Consider the following 14313-nt stretch of genomic DNA (forward strand, 5'->3'; position numbering starts at 1 on the left):
TATTGTGAACTGTGCTGCTATAAACATTTGAGTACAAGTGTCTCTTTTATAAAATGTCTTTTTTTCCTTTGGGTAAATACCCAGTAGTGGGATTGTTGGATCAAATGGTAGGTCTACTTTTAGTTCTTTGAGGTTCTCCATACTGCTTTCCATAGGGGTTGAACTAGTTTGCAGTCCCACCAGTGGTGTATAAGTGTTCCTTTCTCTCCACATCCACGTCGCATCTGTTGTTTTGGCATATTCAATGAGTTCTGAAAAATGTAAACTCTCTAGGTCACTTGGTATAGATTTTCCTTAAATATCTATTCTGATAATTTCAAATTTAGAGAAGTGTTGGTAAACAACATTCTTTAAACATATAACCACTTTTTAATATATTTATAACTCGACCTAGAGTTTCATCCAAAAAGGTATAGAGCTTCATAAACATTGTATACTTTACTACCTTGAAAACAGAAGAAATAAAATCAATGTGAATACTGTTTGAATTGAAGTACTTTTTGAGAATTTTTAAGAATAGAGAAACAAGCTAATTACTTGCCAATTTTCCTGTTACAATTAAGTAGCTTATTAAAGGAACAGGAGAATAAAACAAAACCAAAATAGCAATATGGAAAAAGAGCATTTTTAGGGCTTGGTACTTATAAAAAATCATTAACTACAGAATGCAGCATAATATTAGAGTAAATTATTCTTTTTTAAAAGAATAAAGTATCTTTAGGCCATTGGTATTTTTTAATAGTCAATTCCTATAATATTAATGTGAGGAAAATTACTGCTGCATTTGTTTAAATATATTGAATTATATATAACTTAAACGTAAAAGAAGTTGCATTAATCCCTTTAAAATCTGAAAGAAAGAGGAATATATAAAGTAGTAATGCTAAACTTAGGAGGCTTTAGGTACATAGAAATTGTAAAATACCAACAAAATAGAGGAAAGATGAAAGCAAGTTTTTTTGGGGGGATAAAAGTTAGCCTGGTTTGTCACCCTACTAATGTTTAGAAATTCTTATTCTCATTTAAAGGGCTATAGCTTGGATAAGACCACATCCACGTGGTGAAGGGATGAGGGAGAATCAAAGGACTGGAAATAATATCCCTGTGCCTTATCTGTGACTTCAGGAAAGTGATTGCTAAGGGGTACGGGCAAGCAAATATTTACAAATTTGATGAGTTAGGTTAAAATGAGGAAATTTCTGCAGACCCAGCAAGCTCAGTGGGTCTCTGTATCAAGAATATCTATAATGAAACTTTTAAGTCCCTAAAACCTTTGACTGTAGTATCTACTGAAAAATCAGGGTTGAGAAGTAAAAAGATAACATAAAAGTCATTATTCTTTGAAATTTGAAAAGTAATCTCAGATCTATTGCTTTCATCTTTATTGTGAAACTCAATGCATGAAAAACTATCCAATTTAAAGCATTGTTTCATTACTTAAAACAATTCTTGAAGGTTTAAAAATGTGCTGTCCCTTTAATTTCTCAAAAATAAGTCTTCTAGCATTTCTCCTTTTAATAGAAACTATCATGCACTATAGTTAATGTTTATTTGCTGTCAGGTGAATTATTTCTAGTAGCTTATGCAGTAAGACTGATGCCCTAGTGAGAACTCATCAATGCCTTATTTGATAATATTATAACCCTGAGATAGTAATCTACATCATTTATGCATTCATGATTTTACTGATGACTGAAACAAGCATGGGACAAAATCTGCATTGAAATGAAAATCAATGTGCTTCAAACAGGTGTGTAATAACATGAAATTACCTAAACAGCGAGGTTGTCATTAAGTGACAAGTACAGACTCTTTAAATGCCTCTGTGTTTATGCTTAACATGGTACGCAGAACATGAAGCATATCAAGTTTCATAATGGAGCAAAACCAAGGCAACAGTTGAATTCAGATGTACCTTTCCCCTATGGCCTCATTCTCTTTCCAGTTGAATATTACTGCGACATGTTTTTGAAGTGCTGAGTATAGGTCACTGCCTGAGGCAGCTTAGTGGAGCTGATAGATGTGCCATTACTGTGTTCCTAGGAGAAAATGTTTTTGACAGGTACAAAAATACCCTTCACGTTCTGGTTTCTTCAACCCATCAGACAAATGGTTTATTTAAACCAGGTCAGCATGTAATGGAGAGGAGAGAGGCAAGTAGGATAGGAAATGAATGAGATTTTTATCAGAGAACTCAAATCTATGCATTCCTGATAATGTGCTGTCAGGGGAAATTACTTTCTTGTCCCATTAGAGTTCAGAATGTTCTGCAACAATAAATACCTATATTATAAAAATCTTCCCATTTAAAACTGAAGTTGAGTGGGAGAGAAAGGAAACAAGGCATGGCGCTTGCCCAGTGTATATGGAAGACTCTGTAAATGTAGGAAGCAGCTTTCCTCATTCCTGTATTTCTTATCAATATACTCTCTTATCTACCTCACCAGTTGTTTGAATTTGGGCTTTTTAAAAAAAACCTTATAAAGATTAGAAATAAACATTTACAGTGTGCTTGATGCTAAAGAGCTTTACAGTGAGTTATTTTAAAATTTTCTTCAGGGAATCAATATGACATTTCTTTTTCCCTTTATCACTCAAGCAGAATGATGGGCCTGAATATATTTTCTTTATTAAATGACAATCAGAAATCACTTTTCAGTAAAGTGCAAGTGATAGCACAAAGTTGTATTTTATTTGGATGCATATACGTAATGGTTACTAGGCAAAAATATCTACATTTTACCTACTTACTTTTGGGTGGAAGCAGTTACAAATGACAGACTTCCAGCAAGATACTGAAATTATGCTAAAATGCATTAAAGCAGTATTATTTCCATTTAGAAACAGGGATGTGATTAGTGAGTTGAAAAAAAGCTTGGTTAGTTAAATTTATTAATAGAATATTATTGATATAATCTACTGTCATGGCTATGTTTTTTTCTTAAAAGTACAGTTTTAAGAAAATCTACAAATACTTTGTAATTACCTTATAAATTTTATATTATATCTACTAACACTCCAAACTGTTGACAAGTACATTGTTCATTGTTTGGTTTCTTTTTTAAACAATGCCAAAACATAGGTTTGGTTGAGTTTTTGAGTGATTTGTTCTTGAATTAGTATTATGTAAACATCTGTAGTATATTAGGATATTATAATCAAATTTTTTTAAAAAGGATAAATATCTTACTGAACTTCAAGTACATGAAAGTCAAAGCTGGCTAAAGAAGTAGCACATTTTGTTTTTAATTTTCAAGCTGAGGAAGAATTATAAATAAGTATCTTTAAAATGAAAATGTAATCTCTCAAGTATTATACATTAATATAAGCATGGATATAAAGCTATCATTACTTTTACACAAAAGCTTAAGAAATAATAAAATATGTTCTGTCTTCTATACTATTAAATATTCTAGTCTTTAAACAATAACATAAATATAAAATGTGTTCATTATTACCTAGTTCAATATTTGTGAAAATGTCACTCTGGCTATTTTGTTATTTTTTGGTTCTGAAGTCACAAAATGAATGCTTATCTGTGATCAGACATTACCAAGTGTATATCTTTGGATTTAAATAGAAACAGAGTAGAAAGAGGTTCACTGATCAAAAAATTCATCCTTATAATAGAATAAACCATTAAAAAACTCTGCTATCCTGATGGAAATTCAAAAATTTTAAGCCGGTATGATATATGTAATGTAATTACACCAGTTTAAAAATTTTTATCTGCAAAGCAGAGAAATCAGCACAAATCAAATATCTTACAATGTCTTACTGAGGAACCCAGAACTTAATAGTTCTTGCTTTTATTATATTTTGAGAAAGCAAATTATGTTGAAGTTCATTGTTACAGAATAGATTATAGAATAATATAACTCATATAAGTAGCATAATCTGCAATTAAGGTTTTGGGTTTTAAAGGCAGCAAGTTAAATGTATTCTTTAAAAGTATAGCTTGCTTTCATTTTTATGTTCTTATCCCAAAAACATACATAAATCCAATCTGGCCAAATCCAGTATTATCATAGCATTGTCAACATCAGAATGTTTTAGATAAATTATGTTACAAAGTTGCTTTAATTACCTTTTCACTGTTACTATCCCTTAGGGAGGGTTCCTCTCCCAACCTGAATAAGTCTATCTTTTGCAATTTAAAGCGATATAAAACCCAAGTAGAAGTATTAGCATTAAACATAGTTGTTACCATTGTGGTTGCAAAACCTATAGTAGTTAAAGCCCATACACAATATAATTGTTGGACAAATTGCCTGATCTCAAAATTATGAATATTTCATTGTTAGTTTTTCCCTTAACTTACTCTGAAGAATTCTTTTGTTGACCCTGAATCCAATGTTCCATAGGCAATTTCTGTTTGTTTGGCCAGGTCTTCTGCACTCTCTATTGGGGAGACCATTCGCTCAACAGTCAGGAAAGCAGCGAGGTTAGCAGTATAGGATGATATAATGATGAGTGTAAAGAACCACCACACACCTCCAACAATTCGACCTGAGAGGGATCTAAACACGGATAAAATAATGCACATTTTCCTTTCTCTAACCGACATAAAAAAAGGAAAAGAAATGTCGTAATTCACAATGCATTTTTGAAATGACAATTGCAAGTATTATTTTATTTTCTGATCATCTACTCAAGAATTATTCTAGTATTGCTGTATAATCTGGCATCTTTTATGCTATATTTCATATGTAAATGCCTCTGACATTTCCTTTTTATTGTTTAAAGGAAATGGCAGAAATGTGGAACACTTAATGCCTTTCCTTCAGATAGAGAAGAACAATACTTACTTAAATTCATTAATACTCTCCCTCCCTTGTATTTTCACATCTTTGAAATTAGGATGCAGCCCATGGTTGATGAGATAAAATACAACATTATGGTTTAATTGGCAGCATTGCTTCTCCTTTAGTGGTGTGAAAGTAGCAATACATCTGGACAATAGGTGGGGTCTTAGATTTGACAGAAGTTGGCAGTTACCATTCTGAGATGGAAGGAGAGAACTTCCCCACGATGGGTAGGGCATGGACCAAGGTGAGGCTGGACCAGATGAGGGTCTAGCATTGGTCTCAAAGTGACCATAGTTGAGGATTGTTTTTGTTGTTGTTTGTTATTCCATTTCTGAACTGAGTAGAGGATAAACCATGTCCCAAACACCTTTACATATTGGTAAAAAAATTTTCTCTCTTTACTCTTTCTTTGGCTATCAACGACATATAGGTGAGTGTGAGTGCAGAAGAAAAGAAAGAATAAAATAAATAAAAAAACACAGGGAATATTAATAATTGGTCTCATTGCAGCCATCAAACTATTTAAAATTTCTGTTGCAAATTGTTTTAAAACATTTGTTTTAAAATTTGAAGAATCATTTTATATTTTCAATGGCATGTCCAATTTTAAAATGCTCTCTTATTACTTGTTATTATAAAAGTGACACCTATTGGTTTTAACTCAATATTTGCTGGCATTTAAAAACCATTACTTGATTTGATTTGATTTCTTCTCATTTCATTAATTGAAAGTTATTGACTCAGATTCCTCTGTTATTGGAATTTAGGCACATTTATAATTTTCCTGGGTGTTAGGGAACACAAACTGCACTGTGGCCAAAATGCCTCTTTTTGAGAGAGCACACATTTCTAAAAAGGTAAAAATACACATATTTGTGATGCTAATATACAGTCAATAATTAAATTTAACACTTTGCTTCTCATACCTTTACCTACTTTCTCTATGAGAGAAATCAGGTATTTTTTTTCGCAAAAGAAGACAGTAACTGAGTAATGTCTTAGTGGTATTCAAAGGAAGGGAGCCATCACTCCACAGATATTGAAAAACATTTCCATAAAACTAACATAATGTTTGCACTGTTGGCTCTTTGCCCACTGCTTAGCTTATTTATGCATTGTTATGTAAGACAATTTATATCTGGTACCTACTACATTGACTCAGGTTTCAGGTAACTCCATGGCAGAAATCTCCCTTATAAGCTACACGGAATGAAAATCAAGTCCAACATTAATTTTTGAAAATGAGCAACAACAGCAATAATAGCAAAAACTTTTTTTTGAAAAGGAGACAAAATGAAAATGAATACCTATTCTACAATTTAAATTTTAGTTTCCATCTGTCAAAACACTGAATAAAATATTAATACTAAATGATTTTTTTTCTGAGCACTTAAAATAATTGATTTTATCATGGCAAGAACACTTAATACGAGACTTACCCTCTTAACAAATATTTAAGTATACAACAAAATATTATTAACTATAGGTACAATGTTGTAGATCGCTAGAACTTACTCATTTTCCTTAACTGAAACATTATGACTATTGATGAGCAAAGAAAATGGGGTATGGACATATAATGGAATACTATTCAGTCTTAAAAATGAAGGAAATTCTGTAATATGCAACAACATGGATGAATCCAGAAGACATTATGCTAAGTGAAATAAGCTAGTCACAGAGTGACAAATATTGCATGATTCTATTTATACAAGGTATCTAAAATAGTCAAAAATGGACTATTTAGTGGTTGCCAGGGGACAAGGGGGAGGGAAATGGGGAGCAGATATCAATTATTGAGATCTAGAAATTCCGCAGGACTCAGAGGCACACATGAAGTCAGCTGTCCTGCACTGTAAGCACAATAAATATTGTTTCACTACCCAATGACCCAAAGTTTGATAAAATTGCTCTTTTCTCTCTCATGGACTAACAAAATGATTTTTGAGAGTTCTGATGGGTTGCACAATTTCTTTTCTATTGAGAAAGTTAATCTTTATGATGTATCTGCATTTTGTGCTAACTTGGAATAAATTGGCTATGAATATACTTAGGTTAATTTGGGAATTGCAAGTTTTTTTCGTCTTTCAAATAGCGCCCTGTCTCCAGGAACATAACATGTAGAGAAATACTTTGCACAACATTGAGAATTACTAAAATCCGGGAAATCAGTGAAGAACTTAAGAGATTTGAAACTAACCTGGGTGAAATGTCACATCCTTGCTGCATAAAAGCACCCAGGGAAAACCAGAGGCTGTTAAAGATGCCAAACTCATTGGGAGGCTGGTCGCTGGGTCCTTCCTTTCCATCCTCTGGCTCTTCTGTGTGCCACTCGTACGGACTAAACCTACTAACTAGGAATAAGACCACGCTGACACCAATGTAGGCAAAGACTATGCACATCCAAATCTCATAGGCCAGAGGATCCAAGAAGGAAAACACTCCTGGTTTAGATTTCTGAGGCTTTTTGATCATGATAGATATGCCCAAACTCATGAAGGGCTTAGAGAAGTCAATGACCTCCTCTCGTACCAAAGTGATTGTCAGAGGGGCAATAGCAATCTCTGCTTTCTATAAGAGAAAAGACACATGGAAACACATAGGTTAATGAATTTCATGAAGCAATTAGCACTGGAGTGATTCATTTAAAGCTAACCAGTCATGCATTTATTCTTGATTTTTTTTGGAGTGTCAACAATGAATAAGTCTAGTAATAGATACAAAGATGAATAGTAATTTGTTTTCATATTATTTAAATTGCATAAACCATTTTTATTGATGCTAGCAATTAGATAACAGGATGAGAAACAGAGAAAGAGTGGATAAACAAAGACAACTTGAACTCAAATTACTGTATTAGTCTTTGAGCATCTGGGACAGTGCAGAGGAAGAGACTTAATAGTCTTTCCATATGACGGAATTTCTGAATTTCTTGGCCAGGAGTGTTGCTATGTTGCAGCCTTTTCTGTTTTATTTGGGAGGTTGCCAGTGATTCATTACTTGGCCATCCCTTAATATTATGAATTGCAAATTTCAAACCATCTTTTTTATTCCTTTCCAGCTATGAGAAAACCAATCACAAAGTCTGTATTTGTATGATAAAAGAAAACCCATTGTTTGACAACATTTTCCAACTCAGCGCACACACAAAAATCTGGAAATTGCCATTTGTTTCTTGCTATTCACATATTTTTATTTTCTACTTTCATTTAAAAAATTTCAGAAAACAGTAGATGTAATTCTCAGATATTAGGATCATAAGTCACCAGCCTCCATTTTCAGTGTTCTTTGATTTTGAGCAATTTTTATGAGCCGTTTCTATATCTCCCAAATGAGTATACTTTTTTTTTCCTATTTACTTCATTGTGTTATTGTGATTATTTGTTAAAAATCTTAATAAGGGAATACTGAACATTGATTGAGGGATTCCGTATCTCATGGTGTTCTAAATTTTTTAAATGGCCTCTCATTTAACCCTCACAACAATCCTATGTCTATCATTGTCTAATAGATGATGAAACTGAGCTTCAGAGGGGGAGTTTCACACATAATGGTAGCTCTGGGACTTGAGCCTGGGCTGCTTCCATTAAATCACACCATTTCTAAAATCAAATGAAATAATTTATGGTATAAAAAGCAAACTGTCTGAAAAACTACAAATAAAAATGGAGTTTTGATTATATATTTTGAAAGGAAAATATTTGACATCAAAATAGAATCAGAAACATACTCCGATATGCATGTTTTAACATAGAGGTGGCCACTCATACATTCACTCCTATATTTCCTTGGGCTCCTGGTTTGATACAGCAGCCAGTGGCTTGATACAAGGGCACTCTGCAGTCATGCTCTCCCCTGGGTGACTGAGAAATCACTAGATACGCCTTCAAGTAGGAATAAACTTTGCGTATACCATAAATGCTCATATTTGTAAGAGCCAGAACCATTGCTGGGAGGCTATTATTTTCCCAACAGTTATTATTATTTATATAACTTTTGTTACACAAGTGATATGTAAACTAGCTATAGAAAACTTAGTATATAAAAGCAGACATAGCACATTAGGAAAAGTTAACTCTATGCCCATCACCTACTCTTGTTTTTGCTTTCTATATGCTCTACTAGACTTTGTTCTATGAATAATAATTTTACTTTTTTTAATGGGGTAATACAGAACATTATATTTAATAATTTCTTTTCTCTTCTCAAAAGAATATGCTGAATACTTTTCTATTTCAACATACAAATTAAAAACGTTTTAATTATTGCAAATATTTTATCATGTAAAAATGGCACAATTTACTCAATTTCTTACTTTGAGGGATATTTATATTGTTTCCAGTTTTACAAAATTTGTAACAGTGATGCTATGAACATCTCTGAATATAAGTCCTTGCAAATATCTTAATTATTTAAGATAAATTTCTAGAAATGGAATTGCTGGTCTAAATGACAATGACCTTTTTAAAGTCTGTGATGTTTTGCCCAACTTTTCTCCAGAAAGACGATGCAAATTTCTACTGTCCCCAGCACTACGTAAAAGCATGTTCAGCGCTGAACCCCAGAAATGCCTTGTTTATCTTTATTCTTATTTGTCTTCACTAATTTTCTGTATGGAAAATTAGATGTCATTGTATTAATTTGAATTTGTTTTTATAAAACAAATAGCTACTTTTACTTCTTTCATGTATTACCTATCATAATTTGCCCCCAGTTTTCCATATTGGGTATTCATTTTTTACTTCCTAATTTGTGACTGTTTTTGAATATGTTAAAATTATTAACATTTATTTTCCATAAATGTTACAAATATTTTCCCTATTCATCAATTATTTTGTTTCCATAACTTAGTTCAGGGTGTCTTATTGTGATACATATGTTTTAAATTTTGTTGTAACTGTATAAAATTATCTTTTTGTGTTTTTAGCCTTTAATTTCATGCTTTAGAAAAATCATTCTCATATCAATATTTCATATTTTATTTTAGTATCTATAATCCTGCTATAACTTTTTGGTATATTGCATGATAAATCAATACAAAATTGTTATTTTTTCCAAGTAATTGTTCTGCTGTCTCAACAGGAATAAGTGAATAATGCATCTTTTCACTGACTTGAAATGCCACCTTTCACATACTACATTTTTCTATGTAGTATCTTCTGAAATTTTTTATTTATGCAAGTTACCAGTAAGGAGGGAAGAAGTCTAAAAAGGAAAGACACATGGAGAAAAATGAAGGTGTTCCCTGTACAGAAAACTAAAGGCAACAGAAGGCAAACATTGGATGAAGGTGATGACAACAGTGTTCAATGAGGGACACTTTTGAAAGGTCTGAGATCTGTGAGAGTTTCCAAAAAGATCAGCAAAGAGACAGGATACATATGTCCTTTATCTGCTAACACTGGGGATGTTCCATGTGCCTTGTTTCATTACCTCTCAGTGATTCCTGAAATTCAGTGTGTCAGGTATCTCCTGCAGGAGCTTGATAACATTTGAATTTTGAGCACTGCTGGAGTGAGGCTAATGATTCAGCATTTTCACACACACCACAGGTAATTCTGGTTCTAGGGGCAATGGAATGTGCTTTGAGAACTATTCCCTTGGATTAAAAAAAAAAACAAAAACATACAAGTACGGCAGGGCCTAGGAGAAGGCCCTGGAGAAGCAAACCACAGGAAATCAGAATGAACTTGCTGTAGTGCACAGGTGCAGTAGCAAAAAGGACCTGAGAGTGTAAGAGAGGTTCTGAGTGTCTGGGTTCCCATGTGTGATGTGAATGTTTCAAAGACAATGTATTGATAACAATTATAGTAACAAAGTCTGCAGAGAGTAAAGTAAAAAAAAACAATGGATTCAAAGTTAATCGTTTTGCTGCCTAATGGGATTTGTCTGCTAGAAGACAATGGATCAAGTTTTATCTAGGGCCCTGGAAAGCAGGCATTCATGTATGTGTTATCAGTAAGAAAGAAAAAGAAAGTTGAGAAGCGAGTACAGGCTTTGTGGATGCCCAGATGGAAGGCATCAAATCTGTGGAATGTATGAGGCACGGAGGAAGACTCTTTTTGAGAAAAATGGACAATTCAAGTGTCGGAGATTGGGGTCTTTAAACACTCACAGATTGGCTGACTAAGGAATGTGATAATATTAATAATCGCTATGTTATCTTTTCTGCATGACTTTGGGACTTTTTGTTACTGTGACAGGTATATTCCAGATATAATTTTTTTGTTAATTATGCTGTTCTCTTCGTATCATTTGTTTCCATTGTTTAAACAATTTCCCTTAAATAAAACGTGGTCAGAACACTTGCAAAAGGGTGAGCCTGGGCTGCCCAGTGGGTAAGGATCTTAGAGGAGAGATGTGTAATAAATGCCCCAGAAAGTAACTCAGGTGAGTTATGCCATCTGTAACTAATTGGTAATCCAAGAGTGATTTTTTTTTGAGATGAAATACTGAGTATTTTCTGAAGGAAATGAATTATTGTAGTTCTAACAACATGGATAATGTTCGTGTCTAAAATTTGCTTATTGTATCAAAAGTTTAAATATTAACCAAAGAACAAAAGCATTAGGAACGCTTTTTGTTTTAGATTTAAAGCTCAATATTAAACTGTCGAACCGTGTAGTGAAATATATTTTGCTTTTAAAAACTGCATTTTCTTTTTCTCATTTAGGGTCATCTAATCAGTCAGCAATTCTTTCCCGTTGATATAAAACTAACCAATTGTCTTATGTCAAACAGTTTCCTCTTTCTGCTGAGGTTTTAGCTACCATACTGTATTGTGCAAAGACTGTTCATTGCTTCATGGTCTGAAAAGCAAGATGCAGAATCATGAAACTATTGAATTGCAATTCTGGCTCAGAAAGTGAGTCCCTCTGTGACTTCAGTTATGTTCTAAATCTTTCTGTCTTTACTCTTTTCTGGGGAAGTGATGGCTCTCTGTGCAATTCTTCATTTCAAAGGGGTCTTTTGGGGATTAATCAGACAGAGTACGTTAGAAGGTGAAATATGTGAAATATAAATTGACTTTTAGGCAATTTCAGAATACATTTCAAGTGTTTGTTACTTTTATTGGCTACTCGATGAATAGAGCTTGCTGTGAGCTATAGGTTTGGTTTCTGGGCTTTTGAAATATTATACCATCACTAGCATGTGATAACTGCCAGTTTGGTTTTACTATGTTCAGCAGAATTGTAAGAATTTCACATTATTGACAAATATTTTATAGAAGCTAAAGTACTATGGTGACTCTTTCACCAAGTACATAAAAGATATTTATGAGTCATTACCAACAACAGGGATATAAATAACTAGTTAAAATAATGACCAGTTATCTAATATAGATTACTAAAAGATGTGTTTTCCATTGCACAACATAATAGCATCAAGCTTAAGAGAATTGTCACCGCAGATCCTGAAGTCAATGTTTTTTTTTTTTCAAGTAGGACAGCATATTCTGAATTTTAATTCTTTTCTGATTTTGAAGTTATCAAGTGTCAGTTTCTCTCGTTGTTTGCGAATTTCAATATTAATGAAATAGAGAAACATCTGAATACCTTTGGACATGGCTGCAAATTTGAAAAAATAGTAATAGACATTTACAAAGTGATATGTGCCCAAGTGAAAAGAAGTTTCAGGTTTATGTAAGTAAAGTCTTCAACAAATTGATTTGCTTACCCCATAAACAAGTTCTCCTACCATCCCATTCCAGATTTTTGTGTCTGCATCCCTTGCTCCATATTTTCCATCAGGGACAATGGCAATTTTATACTTGATACCAATATGTTTTGCAATTTCAGATGCCAAATCTACACAGTATCCTTCATACTTGTCATTTCCTTCAAACATTTCGTGATTTTTCTTGTACATAACATATGGGGATTCCTATAATGAGAGAAGTAGAACTGTAAAGGAGAAATTATAAAACATTCGAAAAACCTTACATAACTTTCCAGTTACAGATTCTTTTGACAAAAAGAATACAGAAATAAATAATATAATAGATGAATAAATATGCTCAGAAGATTACATGGCTTTATGTTGGACATTAAAAGTAAAGTCTTTAATTTTCTATTGAGTGATGATTACATACCTAATACTGTTATGGGGATAGGAAAACTATTAATTGTCTAGAGAAGCATAAATATCTTCTTTGGCAATGGAATTAGTAGTTCCAAAATATCTCATGAAGTTACAAACTATTTAGTAGTCAGCTTAATGTAATAAAGGACTCATTCAAGGTCAGACGTCTCCATATTTTGCATCTTATTTAGCCATATTAAATTGTGACGTCCTTGGGAAAAGGGCTATATCATTTTTCTTTGATCTCTAATGTTTAGCAAGATGCCTTTCTCAGAGCAGGCACTTGCTGCACAAATGCTCAAAGAAAAAGTAAATGAATAGTTTAAAAATTCTTCTATGGATAGTTATTTGCATCGCTTTCCTAATGTTACCCAGTATTTTGGCTTTAAATATGGTTTGTGCTCCATGAATTTTAATTGTATTATAGAATTTGTCTCTAGTGGAAGCTAATAATTTTCTTTCAATTGTGATGAGCACAGACTTCAAATGATATTTCCATTCGGTTTTCCAAGCAGGTAAGATAGAAAATAGGATAAAGAATTATTCGCATTGCTTTCCTAAAGTTGCCCAATATTTTGGCTTTAAAATTGGTGGCTAATAATTACTGGACAGTTTTCAGTTACACACACACACACACATACACACACCTCTAAACCAAACCATTTAAAGGTATGAATTAAAGAGACATATTAGCTAAAAAGAACCTGATTTTAAAAATGGAACCTAAAGCCACTAACCAAAAGCTAGGCCTGAGGAATGCGTAATATGAAGAGAATTCCTGCCCACATCTCAGTTTTTCCAGTCATTTGCAAATAAGGAGTGATCACCTTTGGTCACAACGTTATTGAGATCATTTATTTATATTTTATAAAACTGTACTGTGACATTCATTAGTAATCTCTCATAACGATCTTTTCTTTTTCCCCAGCGAATTTGTAATTGGGGAAGATGGACTTGCTCTTGGAATTCTGGATTAGAAGGTAAATTACTTTGCATAAATAACATAGAAGTCTACACTAATTCTGATTTTAAGTACTTTATAAAAGTAAAAATGCCTCTAAAAATTTTTTAAAGTACAAATTAAATGATATTTTATTTTCTTCTAGAGATACCCTAAATAATTTCACAGTGGGGAATTGTCCAGGTTTGGTCCTTGTACTATTTCCTTAAACCCTGCCTTCAGTTGGCATGGCTAAGTGACTGAGAAATCTGCCACGTTTTTGAATTTGATAAATATTCTAAGCCTAGAATCGGTTAAAGAAAGTTCCTCCACTCATAAAATTAAGGCAAATGTCTCTGTTTTATATAAGTGAAAATTATTTATTAGCTTTCAGAAAACATTGTGCAAATATAAGAGATTTAGCAATTTATAAATGTGGTTATAGAAACTGGTGAGTTGTTGAAAAGTATTATTAATTTCTAA

At 32.8% G+C, this 14313-nt stretch overlaps 1 protein-coding gene across 4 annotated transcripts in view; it reads right to left on the reverse strand.

Annotated features, from left to right (window-relative positions):
* The window catches only part of GRIA4 (glutamate ionotropic receptor AMPA type subunit 4), a 353850-nt gene that overhangs the window by 46228 nt on the left and 293309 nt on the right, over positions 1-14313 (reverse strand). For all 4 annotated transcript variants that reach the window (XR_011233664.1, XM_069468990.1, XM_069468992.1 and 1 more), the window contains 3 exons: positions 12486-12692; positions 7009-7379; positions 4322-4520 (listed from right to left, as the gene is read on the reverse strand). Coding sequence is in view for 3 of the 4 variants with exons in the window: in XM_069468990.1 (XP_069325091.1) it covers positions 4322-4520; positions 7009-7379; positions 12486-12692 (777 nt within the window). In the remaining variant the exon portion in view is untranslated. The remainder of the gene's footprint in view (positions 1-4321; positions 4521-7008; positions 7380-12485; positions 12693-14313) is intronic.

The sequence above is a fragment of the Eulemur rufifrons genome, chromosome 6 (genome assembly GCF_041146395.1).
Source record: "Eulemur rufifrons isolate Redbay chromosome 6, OSU_ERuf_1, whole genome shotgun sequence".
In the NCBI taxonomy this organism is placed as follows: Eukaryota; Metazoa; Chordata; class Mammalia; order Primates; family Lemuridae; genus Eulemur; species Eulemur rufifrons.